Source organism: Nyctibius grandis, chromosome Z, assembly GCF_013368605.1.
Source record: "Nyctibius grandis isolate bNycGra1 chromosome Z, bNycGra1.pri, whole genome shotgun sequence".
NCBI classification, from domain to species: Eukaryota; Metazoa; Chordata; class Aves; order Nyctibiiformes; family Nyctibiidae; genus Nyctibius; species Nyctibius grandis.
The window spans coordinates 88,194,192-88,209,321 of NC_090695.1; the positions used below are offsets into that span (position 1 = coordinate 88,194,192).

General features: G+C 39.2%; 2 protein-coding genes across 3 annotated transcripts in view; one reads left to right on the top strand and one right to left on the bottom strand.

Moving 5' to 3' along the window:
• Positions 1-349: 349 nt before the first annotated feature.
• Positions 350-15,130, bottom strand: part of DEXI (Dexi homolog) — a 43,259-nt gene continuing 28,478 nt past the window's right edge. The window contains exons 4-7 of one of the 2 annotated variants that reach the window (XM_068423070.1): positions 10,872-11,145; positions 9,824-9,938; positions 7,983-8,170; positions 350-1,251 (exon numbers count right to left, since the gene is read on the bottom strand). The gene's annotated coding sequence lies outside the window, so the exon portion shown is untranslated. The remainder of the gene's footprint in view (positions 1,252-7,982; positions 8,171-9,823; positions 9,939-10,871; positions 11,146-15,130) is intronic. The other variant, XM_068423071.1, reaches the window with a different exon arrangement.
• CIITA (class II major histocompatibility complex transactivator) overlaps positions 3,102-15,130 on the top strand; it is a 28,877-nt gene continuing 16,848 nt past the window's right edge. The window contains exons 1-4 of the mRNA XM_068423068.1: positions 3,102-3,402; positions 11,366-11,509; positions 13,217-13,333; positions 13,758-13,817. Of these exons, the coding sequence (XP_068279169.1) occupies positions 3,102-3,402; positions 11,366-11,509; positions 13,217-13,333; positions 13,758-13,817 (622 nt within the window). The remainder of the gene's footprint in view (positions 3,403-11,365; positions 11,510-13,216; positions 13,334-13,757; positions 13,818-15,130) is intronic.

Here is a 15,130-nt window from a genome sequence, read left to right on the forward strand (position 1 = left end):
GCATTCATGATGACGTATCACAAGGTATTTGCTCACTTGCTTGTCTGCTTCTGGAGGGAACTACCCTGTGGAGGGGAGTTCTTTGCCCACAAAAAGAAATCTACCATTCCCAGATTATTATATCCCCCCACAGATGAACACACTTATGCCCTGGAGCACTGAGCAAGGGTTTCTGTATCTGGCTTTTGCAGAGCTAAGATGTAGCAGGTCAATGAGTTGCAGAGACTGGCTGAGGAGTAACAGTTTAAACTGAGTCTCTTCTTTTAATACACAGCTTCTCCTGTGGCTTGAACTCTCCACCTCTAGTCAAGGAGACCTCAGTTAGGAGAACTGCTGCCTAGACGGGCCTTGAATGTGACAGATGATGCTGAGAAAGGTTTTTGAAAACCTCCCTGGCCAAATAACGGACACGTTTTGTTTTGTTTTGGTTTTTTTTTTTTAATCTGTTGCACCCATTCAAGAGCACACTGATTGCAGGAGAAGCTGAGACTGAGGCTGTCTCTCTTCCCCAAGGTGTGGTAAACTCATTCAGGTTTGCCATGATAGCAAGCAGTTCCCAATTTTCTGCAAGGCAAACCCCTAGCTGCCTTCAGCATGTGTTCTGCTCCACAAGATGGCAAAGTACAAGTGGAGGCATCTTATTCAGTGTGGTTTTATGTTGATAAAACTAAGGAAAACAATAATTTTCACGTAATACCCCAGGAACAGTGCTACTCTGAATGAGTTGGAGTTTATTTCTACTCATACTTCAGCAAAACTAATGTTGTCTCTTCTGTTTTGAATCAATGTAGGCAGCAACTTTAAAGGAAAATATGTTTAAAAGACAAATTCTGAGTGAGATAAGAATATGCATGAAAGATCCAAGGGATTTACTTTTCCATAAGGAAAATAAATTAATCTGCTTTTCTCGGTTGCCGTTTGTATCGTTACGGTAAAACTTGTTTACCTACCTGCACTGCAAGTCAAAATCATACTATTAATGATAATGAGGTAGCTTATTTTTCCAGTGCTTCACATGCACTCCTGATATTGAACATAAACATGAATGTTTGCAAAAAGCAGCAAGTTCTTCTTATTCTACAAAGATATTTTGGATCTTAACCAGAATTTGCAGTAGTGTACTTGAAAGTTTTATAAAGGTCTAGCAAGTTCTTCTCAGTGCATTGTTTCTTACTAGGTGGAATTACTGCTCCACTTTCAAATGTGTCCAATGGTGAAAAGAAATCATGGCAATATTCAAGGTAGTAAAACCTAGTAGCAAATAAAGAGAGAAATATTTAGATTATAACAATCAGGCATCTAAAAACAAAGCAGAAAAAAACTATAGTGTAAACTGAATTGTTAGTAGTTGGTAACTGTTTATTTAGCCATGCCATAACACTGTTGTTTCTATTCTAAAGCACTTCCCCAAACAGTAACAATGCCTAAACACAAGTCACTGAAAAACATTGTACAGATCATTAAGTAGAAAGTTTTAAATAGGCATAAGGAAAATAAATCAGCATTAGGAAGCACTGGATAGAACCTGTTTAATTTTCAATATTCATTTTTATATATTTGAGCCTCATAAAACACATTTTCGTGATCAAAGATCTGGAAATGGAAAACATGTTGCCTTTAAAAAGTTGTATAGATGAGAAAATTTGTTTCTTTTACAATATTTTTTATATCTTGGCAAAATCAGTAGTTTACTTTGCATCCTTAACAAATTGTTGTTAGCAGGTGTAGCTACTATGAATAAGAACCATGTTAATAGAATCTATTTCACCCAGCTCATAAGTTATATACCTTATTTTTGCTTACAACATGACTGATGTTCGTATTTGGCTCAGAGGTGCTTATGTCAAACACATTAATGTTCTAGTAACTAATTATATTCTCCCTTTTGATGCTGGCTTTGTAGATTTATTCTGTGTTGTGCAGGCAGTCACAATATACAAGACTGGCTAATAATCTTGGCGCTCTTAACAAGGAAAGAATGCTCTACTTGCAGATGTAGATTTTACTGATCTGATCGAGATAATTTGCTGTGTTCCTTTTACTCTGCTCTTACTGAAAACTTGGGGTTTTTTTCTTTTTAAAGTTATCCAGTTTGAAGGCACCCATTCTTCATTTTACTCCCTATCAGAAAATGTTCTTATGACAAAGGTAAGACACTACTGATTGCATTTAGAAGTCTTTGAAGTGTCCTACTTAGATACTGCCTAGTCTTGAGCTCTACAACAGAAGAGCAAGAAATGACTCAAAAAGGCACTATTAGGAAAGACTTCTTACTAGTTTTGAGCTGAATTGAGGGCTCAGGTTGGAGCAGGTTTGGAGCTGTATTTTAACATTGTGTTTGGTGGTATGGAAGATTTGCTACTTACTTAAACGGGGGACTTGAAAACTCTTCTGTTTAAGGAATTTAACTTTGTCTGCCCCTTGGAATATAAGTAAGTTAACTTTAAATAAGTATATATGGAAGTCATGCCCAACTTATCTCCTACTTATTTTTTTTCCTAATAATTTCAGATATGGCAGAAACCAGAGCCAGATTTGGGATAATTTTTTACCCGAGAGTTTTTACCCTGGTTTTAACCCATTTGACTTTCATGAAAGCAGAATTTATTTGAAGTCAAATCTCTACTCTTACACTGGAGTCTCCAAGTTTTAAGCCTATCCCTCTTACAGAGGATCTGTTTTGTGCTGAAGCTTTTGGCACCATTCTGATTCAGCAATGACCTTGCTGGGCCCACTAATAGGCCCACACTCCACCTTGGCCAGGAGACAAAGATCCGCCTATAGCAATCCTTCTTTAATGGGATAAATATTTTTTTAAATTATTTTTTTCAAGTGACCACATTGCTGACTGAAAAATTGTGTTTTATGAATTCTTGGAAGAATTGTACTGTTGTGTCATCTCATCAAGAAGTTGTTTGTTGTTGGAAATGTTATTTAAAGGCTTAATCAAATGAGGAAATACCTCTGCTGTTGCAGGCCAAAGTCTCTTAACTTTTTTTTTTCACTTCATCTTTTTGATGCTGACTGAGTGGATTTTTTTTATTTTATTGAAACCATTCAGATTTTGCTCAGACCTCCTTCAAACATCTTCAGATGCAGGTATGAATCTCTTTAAGGAGATCCTGCCTATAGTAAGGAAGATTCTTTCAACTGGTACAGCTTCTGATGACCACGCGTTGCTTAACCTCATGCTGAAAGAAGATGTGATATCCAAGGAGTACCATCAAGCCTTGCTCCACGAAGAAGACAGAGAGGACCTCGCAAGGAAGATATCTCTGACATTTGTGGAAAAATGGGACCTGTACTTGAATACTTTGGTTCCTCTCTGTTGTTTAAACCTCTGTGGCAGTAAGCCTCAAAACATGACAGATAATGAGCCAACAGGAAGCAAGTACATTTCTGGTAAATCAGCTTTTTTTTCTTTTTTGCTTTGTTAAAGATTTACTTTTGTTTATTGCATTTTGAGATTGCATTGTGGCATAGTGCAAAGTACATCACTGGAGAGCAGGTGGGGAAGAGAAGAGAGCAGAATATAATGCAAGAGCAGCTAAAAAGAGATCCACCATTCAGGGTAGCTACCGGATACCCATTCTCATAGCCAGGCCATAATAAAACTTGTTCTTTGCCACCTTTTGCAGAACCAGAAATGCAAAGTAGATTAAAGAGACCATCATAAGGTCAGTTTTTCTCAACTGACATACCAACCATTGATAGTCTGAGTAGCATTTGTCCATGGCACATGCTGGCAACTCATGTAGGGAAATCTCTTATCTTTTTCAATCATGTATGGGAGGAATGCTCTTCACTTTAAATGCCAGATGTCTATAAGCAACAAAATTGCACTGTCTACAAGAAACTGCTGCAGATTTAAGGAGAGGAAGTATTTTATGAGACTGGATTCAAGAGTTTTGAAGCTTTTAGTGGGCAGCAGGAGAGATAAAAATGCAGACACCTTATAATTCTGAGGCAATAAACTCACGTTTTAGTCTGACCCACCAGAGGATTAATGTATATGTTGGAGAACAGGGATAGCTCTGGGACAATCCTAAGATTGTCCATCCTATGTAAAATGATAGAACCCCATTCAGAATATAGCATTCAGAATTACTTTTACAAAACCAAGCAACTGTAAAAGGAGAGTAAAAGAATATTTACTAGAATATTGGAGTAGTCCTGTAAAACTGATGGAAGGACCTTGGGCTGCAATATAGTGAAGGCTGTTATACCAAGATATTGCTTTTCTTCTAATGTGCGTAGAGGAATTCCAAGAACATAGCTGCCTGTCTGGTTAGAGAGCCCAAAAAGGCTAGTGCTCTGCATTGCAGACTGGGCCCCGTATCTCTGCAAATACTGGGAACAGATCAGCCACTCCCAGGAAGGAAACAGCTTTATCTCTTCTCAGTGAGAAGGTTCCCATGGAACGTGGTGGAAGTGGATCTCCTCTGCAAAGGGAAAAGGCTTCCACAAGTCAGCGGCTGCTTTGCTTTTAAGAGCTGCTGCCTTGTGCAGAAGCCATTTGTTACCGAGCAGCTGATTAAAAACTTGCCTTATTGAAGCAGCAAGTCCTGGATGTCGTTAACTTCATCAAATCCCACTACCTTCCTTTCCCCTTCAGACTCTGGTGGAACTTTTGTTATAAGTTATAGCCAATGTAAAATACTACAAAAAGTATTTGCTCGCTTGAGAATATATTTTCTTTTGTAATTAATTTCTAATTTGTGTAGGTCTACGCATGATAAAAAATAGAAAAATAGGCAAATAAGCTTGCAGAGCCACACAGAAGCAGCTATAGGCATGATGATATGAACTCTCATGAATGAAGTTGGTTTTCAAAAGGTTGTTTGTCTTACACTAGGTAGGCACTAGCAGGGTAAGTCATGATTAAATGAATAAACATTCTGTCAGATGCTGCTACAAGCAAACTCTGAACACCATGTGTAACCCAGACAAGATTTACGATCTCCTGTTTCATAGAACATGCTACTTGTCATTTTGGGCCAATGGCAAGAGACACTTACAGAAAATATCAAACTGATTTTTTATTGGTAGAGTCTGTGAACATGTGAAAGAAATACTTTCACTTCTGTTACACCAAATGGAGCTGCAAGGTAAGAGTGTCTGCATGCTGCTTGCTTTAGTCTTACTGATAGACTGTTTAACAGCATGACTTTGCAACAGATTTGAACTGGAATAAGAAAGGAGAGGAAGCATTCTGGGGAGTACTAGAATTTGTTAGCACCAGCTCTCATCCCGTTTTGGTTTCCAACTGAATAAATCAATCTGTTCCTAACTAGTGACAAGTGCAAGCTCTTCTTAGCAGTGACAAGTGACCGGTAAAGGTAGCAGTGCTTATTTTGCAGCGGTTGCTAGAAGGGAAGTTCCTCTTAATTTTCCTCTTTGGAAATCCCCCTGAGCCTTTAACTTTTCTGCAGTGACTGGTCTGCCTCATTTCCTCCTTTCTGGTGTCACTTTCTATAAGCCCCGGGCAGTGGTAGCAGCTCTCCTCGATTTTTGGTACTGAATCCAGAGTGAAAGAACAGGAACTGTCCAGTTGCCTAAGGTCAGTTTATCCTCAACTCTTGAATGCAATGCTTTTGTCATGGCAAATTCATCTTATCTTACCTTTTGCAGATATTGTTAACTACAGTGTGTCAGTATCTGGACTTGTATTGCTTGAAATATTAGTAGGACGAAGTCTGAATGCAGGTGAAATTTTGGAGAACTTTAGCAATTTTATTTTGTGTCTAGCCCTGTTACTTGCTGAAAAGGTTGCTGTAGTTTGTTTCAGACTTTAAGAATGTACTTGGGTTTTGTATAAGTGTTGCTCCTATAGAAAGTGAAACTGAGGGTCATTGGAAGAAACGGGCTTATTTCCAGTTTTGTCACAGATCTGGCAAGACAAGCTAGAGCTTTACTTTCCCATTTAAGAGGGCTGAGATTCTGTCTTGAAGAAAGTCTCGGAGTGCAAATGTACTTTTTCTGCCAAAAAATGCTTATAGGCAAGGTGTCTGCCGTGCCACCTATTTCATCTTACTGCTGGGATGGGAGAGCTGGGCACAGCTGTGACACAGGAGGCGATACTGGATATGAAAAGGCAAATTCTGCTCTCAAATCACAACTCTGACACCTGCAGGACAGCATGTTATTAGTCTGCATGAACTTGGCTGTCTCCAGTGCAAGGCTAGTAACTGCTTTTATCTGTTGTGTTGGTCACTATACAGTTCATTGAAAGGCAGAAGCTCCTTTTGCCTGGTATTTATACTTTTTCTAATTTCTTTAAACTCATCTCTAAGGGAGACAAAGGAGAATGTAGCAGGATATAGAGCAGCTTTTTTCCCAGCATCATCTCTGTTCTTCCTTTTTAGACTATAAAGCCCATGGAAACTAACACAGCACTCCATCGGCAACAAAAAGACTGTTGGTAAAAGTAGTATCTTTTGTTACATCGGGTAATACAAGAGGAAAAGTTAAACCGGCTTTCAGATGTATAAGCCTTTCATATATCTGAAATTGAAACTAAAACCTTCAAAGCTAAATATAAATTGAGCACCATCACTTGAAGTTTGTGAATAATCAGGCCATCTCTGAAAGGAAAATCTGTTTGGTACCTGTGGAGCAGAGGAATTGTTAGTGATGGATTTGGGGACAGGAAAGGGAGACAGGTGTCTGACCCTCCTCGCTGCTGGCTTGCCCACCTCCCAGAGAGCACTGCCCCAAATCACTGCCGGTGGCAAAAGCCAGGAAACACATTCCTGCCTTCTGGTGTGTATATTGTGCACAATGATATAACCTTTAGGGGTCACAGAAGAAGAGAGAAGACTTTCTAAAGTTGTTTAAAAAAAAAAAAAAGGCTTTAAAATTGTGGCTGATGATACTGAGCTTTTAGCTCAAAGTACCAGTGTTTCCTTATTTAGAGTTTGATATAACCTGCTTTTCATCAGCTTGCTTCACTCAGATTCATGTGTAGCACTTAATGGGTCTGGGGTGTTGCAAGAAAATAACATTTCTTCAGCGATCTTTGTGTTTAATTGTTCAACCTCCTGTCTTCAGCAATCCTGCTCTTATTTTTCTGTAATCTAAGACTTGGAGCTGTAATGTTATGTCAACCTCTGGTTAAGAAATGTGTGATTTGCATGGCACTACTATTCTTTTCTATTAATTATCCTCAGCTTCCTAAACTGGTACAAAAATTAAATTGGGGGGGGGGGGGAGGTTCCTCTGTTCCTGAAATGACTTTACATATTTTCATTTTCTTAACCTCTATACTCATGTGGGAGATTATTTTATTACCTGTCAGTTCAGATGTTAACAGAGTTTTGAGAAGAAAATCCCCTAACAAATCTCCTCAGAAGCACCCACCTTATTTTGGGGGTAAATGTTACATTATTGTATGTATAACCCTCCATTCTCTTAGGTACCATTTGATTTTTAGTAACAGATCCCATTGCCTGGAGTCTTTAACATATTGATTCTTTAAAATATAAGACATGGTTAAATCAAATTATTGGTGCAAAATGATAGATCACAAACACCTCCCTTATCTTTAGAAATCTAAAATGCTCCATCTAACTCTTAAGACTTGTCTGTGATTTAAGTGAACACCTACTCTTTCTTTAACTGCATTCTTTGTCCTGGTACGGTGATGTTCACTATTTCTTCTACCACTTTTCTAGCATTTTTAATTCATATGGTATCACTTGGACTCTAAAAGAGCACTAAAAAAACATTGAGAGTCTTAGAAGTGAATCATATTGTTGTGCTCTATACGCAGAATACAGTGCTAAAACAAATGCATCCTGAGTAGAAACCTTGCTGTAGCTGCTATGCACTGAGTCACTGCAGAGGTGATACAGAGGGAACACAGGTCTACTGAATATGGTGATGCAGCTGGAATGTATAGGCTGCTGGAGAAAGAAGGTGTTATTTAAAGATTTAAAGGAAAAAATCTGTCTTAACCAGTGTCTAACAAACAAAGGACTGACCTTTCTGAATGGCATGGAAATACAGTTGGAGTCCTGTCTCCCCCCCGGCCCAGCACGTGAACTTTGTGCATGGAGGCCTGCAGCAAAGGAGGGCACAGGAATCCCTGGGGACTTCACTCCTTTGTCTTGCAGGTTCGTGAGGGGGTCTGTCTTCTTCCTGCTGAGAGCTGGCTTTAGCATTCACAGCCCTAACACAGAAATTATGAAAATTTTTTAGTCCTCTGATGTGAAAATGTGCCAAATGCCCATTTTGGCAGCACCGTATGGGGCCCCAAAGGGGTTAGCATTATCAGTAAACTAAGTTACAATCATGCATGAAACAACAGAGAAAGTGCTGAGCAGTATAGAGCTTATTCATCTTTGGTGATGACAGGGGACTGCTGGGATGCTGTGAGAAAAAAAGGGAAGCCTTGCAAAAGGAATTGCTGTTGTAAACAAGCTTTCTAACCTCTGGTTTCATTTTATGTGCTTCAGTTACAACATGCTGCAAAACACTCGCTGTCCCTGAGGTGTAATTTGCCTTGCCTCTGGAGCCGTCAGTGTAGAAATTTTCATCTTTCAAAAACTCGCTGTTTTTTTCCTGCACCCTTGGACAGAGTGCTTTCACAGAATCACAGAATAGTTTTGGTTGGAAAGGTCCCTTAAGATCATCGAGTCCAACCATTAACCTAACACTACCAAGTCAACCACTAAACCTTGTCCCTAAGCACCACATCTACTCATCTTTTGAATACCTCCAGGGATGGTGACTCCACCACTTCCCTGGGCAGCTTGTTCCAGTGCTTGATAACCCTTTCCATGAAGAAATTTTTCCTATTATCCAAACTAAACCTCCCTTGGTGCAACTTGAGGCCGTTTCCTCTCATCCATCTCGTTTCCATGGTGGCAGCAGATTTTAATGCAGCAAAGCACAACTGCTATTCAGAATTTGTTGGTTCAGCTACAGAAGGAAATCACAGCATCCCAAATCCAGTGTAGTCAATAGAAAGACAACTATGTATAAATTTGTGTCAAAACCAAAGTAATGAAGAAAAAAGAAGGTAAGCTGAGGGCCATTCAGACCAGTGAAATGAAGACAAGTAATCAAGTTTTTTGTTCTTGAAAGAATGGCAATCTTCATTCTTCCCAAGGCAGAAAGCTATGTTTCTCTCACTCCTGTGCTCCTGGGTTATAGCACCCTTTACATTCTAATTTTCAGCTCTCTAGCCAGACTTGGCACTGTCAAGACTTGCTCTTGATCGCTTCTTGACTTCTTGACTGTTGTAGCTGAAAACATCTTGCATTACTTATGTATTTATCTACAGTGAAATGCTATTTAAATAAAGGTTTAAAATAACAAAAGCTCTTATGACTATGACTTAATTAAAGCTTAGTATTTCCATGAAGATTAAGTAGGCTTACTTAGTCTCTTTCCACAGGACTTGCCCTTTCCTTTATCTGCTGTAATCAAGCAGTTTACTAATCACTGAACTTGGAGTGATGCATTTGCCTGTCTTGCATTCCCTTTATGGCTTCTGCCCAGTTACTTCTCTGTCTCTAACCCCAAAATTGTATTGACTTGGAGGTAATGCTTCAACAGTGTTATTTACAAAGTCTGGCAACCTGGCATTCTGGAAGGCCCAACTCTGTTTAGATTTTACATTAGTTCAACAAAGAAAGGGGCAAAGCAAAATGTTGCAACAAACTGAAAGTCTAATCTGGTATGTTTATAACCTCATTCTTGGTTCTCATGCAGGTTTGTCAACTTCTGCTTTCCATTTATAGCACAGCAGGCAATAATACCAAATTTTTGTCATCTTGGTAACATAATGAGGCCACACAACATGAAAAAGGAGAACTACCTGAGTGAAGGTTATTCCCACTCATGGGACCTCACTGTGTCCACCCACTCTTCTAAGTTCTGGCTCTAGATTCTGGTGTCCTCTGTAGCAGAACGCAGAGAGGTCCATTTGCAAGCTGTTCAGAGGGACAATCCCATAGAGTGGTAAGAGGAATGAAGATTAGTTTATAACAAAGCAGCATGTGGTTTGTGTGTGTTAGCTGTATCTCTCTTTTTTTCATGTTGCAGGTAGACTTCATGGTACAGCAGGTTGCTCCACATTTGCGCACCTCAGGAAAGTAGAGGTGTGCAACCAGGGACATCAATGGCGTTCTGCTAAAGGCAGAATATTTGAGAGCCATATTGTAGCTATCCTTCATTGCAAAACATGATGCTTGACACCAAGCTGAAACTTTTCATGGTTGTGATGTGTGGACACCTATTTTAACAGGATATGGTCTGGAAATGTTGCTGCTGTTCATTTCATGCTGGCATCTCAATATTATGGTGGAGTAGATTACTTGGATCACCAGCCCAGGTGGCATTCATACCAGTGATCTGTAAACACTGAGGAGCCAATATTTGGTTTTGAAATAGTTTGATAAAGATGATGAATAAGCAACAAGTACTGTTATTCCACTAGCTGGGGAATATCCAGGAGGAATGCTTGAGCTTATTCTAGTGCCTGCTGAAGTAACTGGAAGGAAATAGAAGGGATTTAAAATGAGGTGGAGGAAGAGATAAACTTTATCAAGAAATGTAACTGCAGCAGTCTAAGCAGTTCTCTTATAAACATGGGTGACTGGAGCAGGGAGCACCTTAGATCAGGCAGATTTGTCTGGATACTGTATGGCACTCTGCTTGAAAGGCTATAGCAATTCCCAACTCATGAGTAGGTACATACGTGAGTTCTGAGGGGGAAAGAACATTGATTAAAAAATAATTGTGATAGATTCCAAAATGTCAATGAGTGCCCTGTTACCAGAAACTAATTCCCAAGGTGACCATGCTGTTCTGTACACAATCAGCTGTATGGTTTGGGAAAGTACTATATGAAATAAGTGTTCTACCTTTCACTGTTCCTTGTTGTGCTGAGGGGATGTCTCCTAGTGCCACCTCCAGGACTTAGGAACTGGGTGTAGCATCCCAGCCAGAAGCTGCTTCTCATGAGAAGAAATTGCCCTGGCAGTAAAGAATGGTATTCTTCTTCCATCCTCTTCACTGGGGTCTCCTCATTTCCCCAACACCTGCTGGATCTGTGCTTGCATCGTTTATGTCCTGATAAAGATATAGGAGTACTTGGCACTTTTGGTCCAGGTGGTCAGACTGCAGTATCCCACTCCCCTGATTGGAGTAAAAAATACATAAGTCTCATTGCAAGCTGTATCTGGATTTATAAGTTTAAGTAACTCAGGGTTATAACTCAACTTGGTAAGCAATACCAGTTCCACAGCCTTAAGATCTCAATGTCTTGTCAACAGAAAGCCACAGTGCAGGACTTGTAGTTTTGGTCGATAAAAGCTGTGGTATTGTCATAGCTGACTGGTTTGCAATTTGATTTCAGACAGCAAGAGACAAATCATGGATTCAGCATTTGTGTCTGAAAATGGCTATCTTGATTTGCTACACAGTGATATCGATCCATTGCATCTGTATACTCTCCTTGATGCTAAGTCATCTGGAAATGAAGAAGGTGACTTCTCTGCAGGTTAGTAAAACACTAAAAAATGCTTGATTAGTTTAGTCATCATGCTATAAGTTATTACCATCTCCTTTCAATTACGTAGCCAACTAATGGCAGTTTATCATAGTGGCTGGACTAAATTCAACAGACACTTGGTCTTATGATATGATAACTTTGTATCTGTGTATAAAGTAGTGTTTTTAAAACTGTACATATTTACAGCTTCCTGCTGAGTCTAACAAAACATGCTATACATGTCACTCATCAAGGTGTGAGGCTAATGTCTTCAGTTTGGATATCATTCCTGTAAGTAGTTCATTTGCAAATGTTCCTATTGTAAGCCGGTCAAGTGTAATTGCCAACACTTTTGTAGTTTCAAGCCAAAAGCTTTGCAAAACAGAGACTTCTAGATGAGCTTGTGATGAAGCCAGTCTGAAAGCAAGCTAGCATTTAATTTCCTTCTGAGATCCTAAGGCACCAACACAATGGACTTTCATTACCAGATGCCATTTTACAGTTTTTGGGGGCACAGACCAATGATTTTATGATTCTGTGACAGAGGAGAAAGCAGAAGGGACAGGATGTAAAGATGGTAGTTCCTTGCACGTAAATTCCTATAGGTAATCAGATTAGGAGGTTGCCCTGGCTCTCAAACTTTCTGCTCCTGAATTTGTGTGGAGGTTGTGGAACGTTCTCCTCTCCCTGAGCTTGCTGGCGTAAAAGTATGAAAGTGTATCTGGGCTGCTGACTGTGTTGTGGAGCAATAGCTGAGCTTATTTTAAACAAATGAGCTGGATTGTGGGTTGAGAGTGGCAATGAAAGGAGAAGAACAGATGTATGCCAGATGTGAAGCCCTATAGATCTGTGCCCAATAGGTATAAAACCTTACCAAATGGGTGGATACTTCCTTGCATCCTTGTTGCTTTCATGAGTGACCAGTGTCAGCAGGTATATGGGCAAATCAGTGGAGAACTGAGCTGCAGAATCTGAAATCACCTTTGTGATTATTTATTTCCCAGATTGAGCTTTGCTCTCTCAACTTCTGACTGTTAATAATACCTGCAGGAGTCGTTCTTCATTCCTATGGCCTCACTTGCTCAGTGACTGAAAGTAGGATGAATTAGGGATCAAGGACTCACTCTTCTTGTATCAGAGATGTTTCACTGATCTGAATACTTTTGAGCCTTAGCAATGTCTGAGATGATGTAGATAAATTGAACATTGTCAGGACATGGCGCCAGTTATTGGAAACTGGACATCTCTGCTGTGAAGATGTTAGCATGGTCCCTAGCATGTTTTTGGCCTTGGCCAACTAGCAGCTTCACTAGCAATTTGTAGCTGCAGTTCAGGGGTTAGCATGGACCCAGCATCAAACAGGGAATTTGGATAGTACCACCATATCCTGAAGAATAAGAAGGTTTGATAGCATGGATAAGTCCGGGCCATAGGCGTAGGCCTTAGTGTCATAGAACGGATTCTGGAACTGTTTTATTTACTAGGGGACATAAAGTCTTAGAATTTAGGAAAAAAAAAAAGAAAAAAAAAAAAGTGTTGATTTCTGGATGACTATAAATTACTGACTTCAGTTCTGTTCCTACTTAGCCAATATACAATGAAGAGCCAAAGCCTTGTGCTGAAGTAACAAATCTGCCTTTTCTGCGTGTCCTGCTGTTTTTTTCACTCCTTGGTTATGGTATTCATTGAGCCAATGCGTGCTCCTCTTTATTCTAGATCCTGAAGTTGATGATCAGTTCAATAATATAGATTTCCTGTGTACGATGGAAAATGGTCAAAATGGGGATGAATTGTATCTCTGTTCCAACACCAGAGAAGCTTATGCTAGAATAGGTATGAAAGCAATTTTTGTTTTTTTAATCATTATTTTCCAATCACTTGCTATAGCTATTTCTTACAAATTCTATTTTCAGTCTAAAGCAGTGGCATACACTCAAGTGGTCTGTCCCTCATGCATTGTATATCTAGCCAGGGTACCTAAACCTGTGCATTGTGGGGAAACAGATGAACAGTAGCTTGTGGTTGTTGGGGGAAAATATCTCTATTAATGGCTCCTTCTGCTTAATACTTCCTGTCTTGACTTCTCCTTTCTCGTGTTCTTTATTTCCTGAACAACAATTTACAAGAAAAACTTAAATTAACTCTTCAATTTCATTTATACTGCAGAATTCTGTTCATGAGTGTAAGCTTATAAGATTTTTACTGTGAAATTTACTGTGTCATTACTGTGTTCCTTTTTTTTTTTCCTTCTTTCTAGCTGAATTAGCAGAATATGTGCTCAAAGATCAGCAGGAGAAGCAGGTGGAAGACACTTTTGGTAAGATTTATGTGGCAAAGATTAATTTTCTCCATGACAGTGTTCTGGCTAACATCTGCACTGTACTTCATTCTCACAATTTGAACACTAGTAAGATTTCTATACATCTGGTATCCTCCTCTTTCCCTCTGGGAACTGTGTCCCAGGATTTTCTTGGCAAACTTTGAGAATTTTCTGTATCTTTGCAGGCTTTTCTCAAAGATGGCAATTTTATCTCTGACCAAGTCACTGTCTCTGATCACGTCACCATGGCCATAGTGTGTGCACAGCTTAACTGTCTAGTGCAGTATGTGACCTCAATTAGCATCAGACTTATTCTGAGCACAACGCGGATGATATACATAAGTTCAATAGACCTGACCCACCCAGTAGACTTGGCGTGTGTATAAATGCAGTTCATGCACACTTATTTTGTCCAGGATGCACAGAGGAAGTGTGTCAAATTTTACTTCTCTCCCTGATCAATGCAGCAATGGTATAATATACATCTAGTAAATGATTCCTTCATTCAGTGCTTGACCAGAGATAATTGCTTGTCTTTTGGTACAAAATCATTGTTTTAGTAGTGGCACAAATGCAGCTGTTTACTATTTCAGAATATATATATTAATATCTGGCTGTTGGGAATCAGAAAGGTTCACAGAATATCTGTATATCCTGTTTTATGTTTGAGCAAAGTAAGCTGGGATGACTTACCAAAGGTCAATCCTTCTCTAGGACAATTCTGGCTACAGGAAGTTCACATTACTTTTTAAATGCTTTTTGCTGCTCCCTGATGTGTTTAGTATTTGGGGGGTTTTGCACCTAATGGCAAAATTTATATTGGTTTTAGAGGAAACGAGATACAGTATTAGTGCTGAAGTATTTGCCAATAGAAGAATGGTATGGATAACTTCACAGTTCTTACAATGCAAAATATAGAATCTGTTTAGAACCCTTTACTCTGTCTCTTAAAGGACCTAATCCTTTTTATACATAAAATAAGTAAGTGCCTTCACTAGTTCTGAGATCACATTGTGATACAGCTGTGATGTTTTATCCTTTGATCATCGTTAGAGCATTGAGAAGTATTTATGTTTTATTAGCCACTGAATTTATGGCAGTAGATCAGTATTTTGCAGTTCAGAAACTAACACAGGGTGACAGAATCTGCATTCAGAGCTCTGTGGGCTTTCTAAATCATATTGATCTGGATACGTGTTTTATTGTGTGATTTGTTTTTTATCTTTTATTTGGAGCATATTTCATCTTTGGTGCCTGTTGGTGTGTTTCTCTTGCTTTTACTTCTTTCTATAATTTTTCTAGGAGAACAA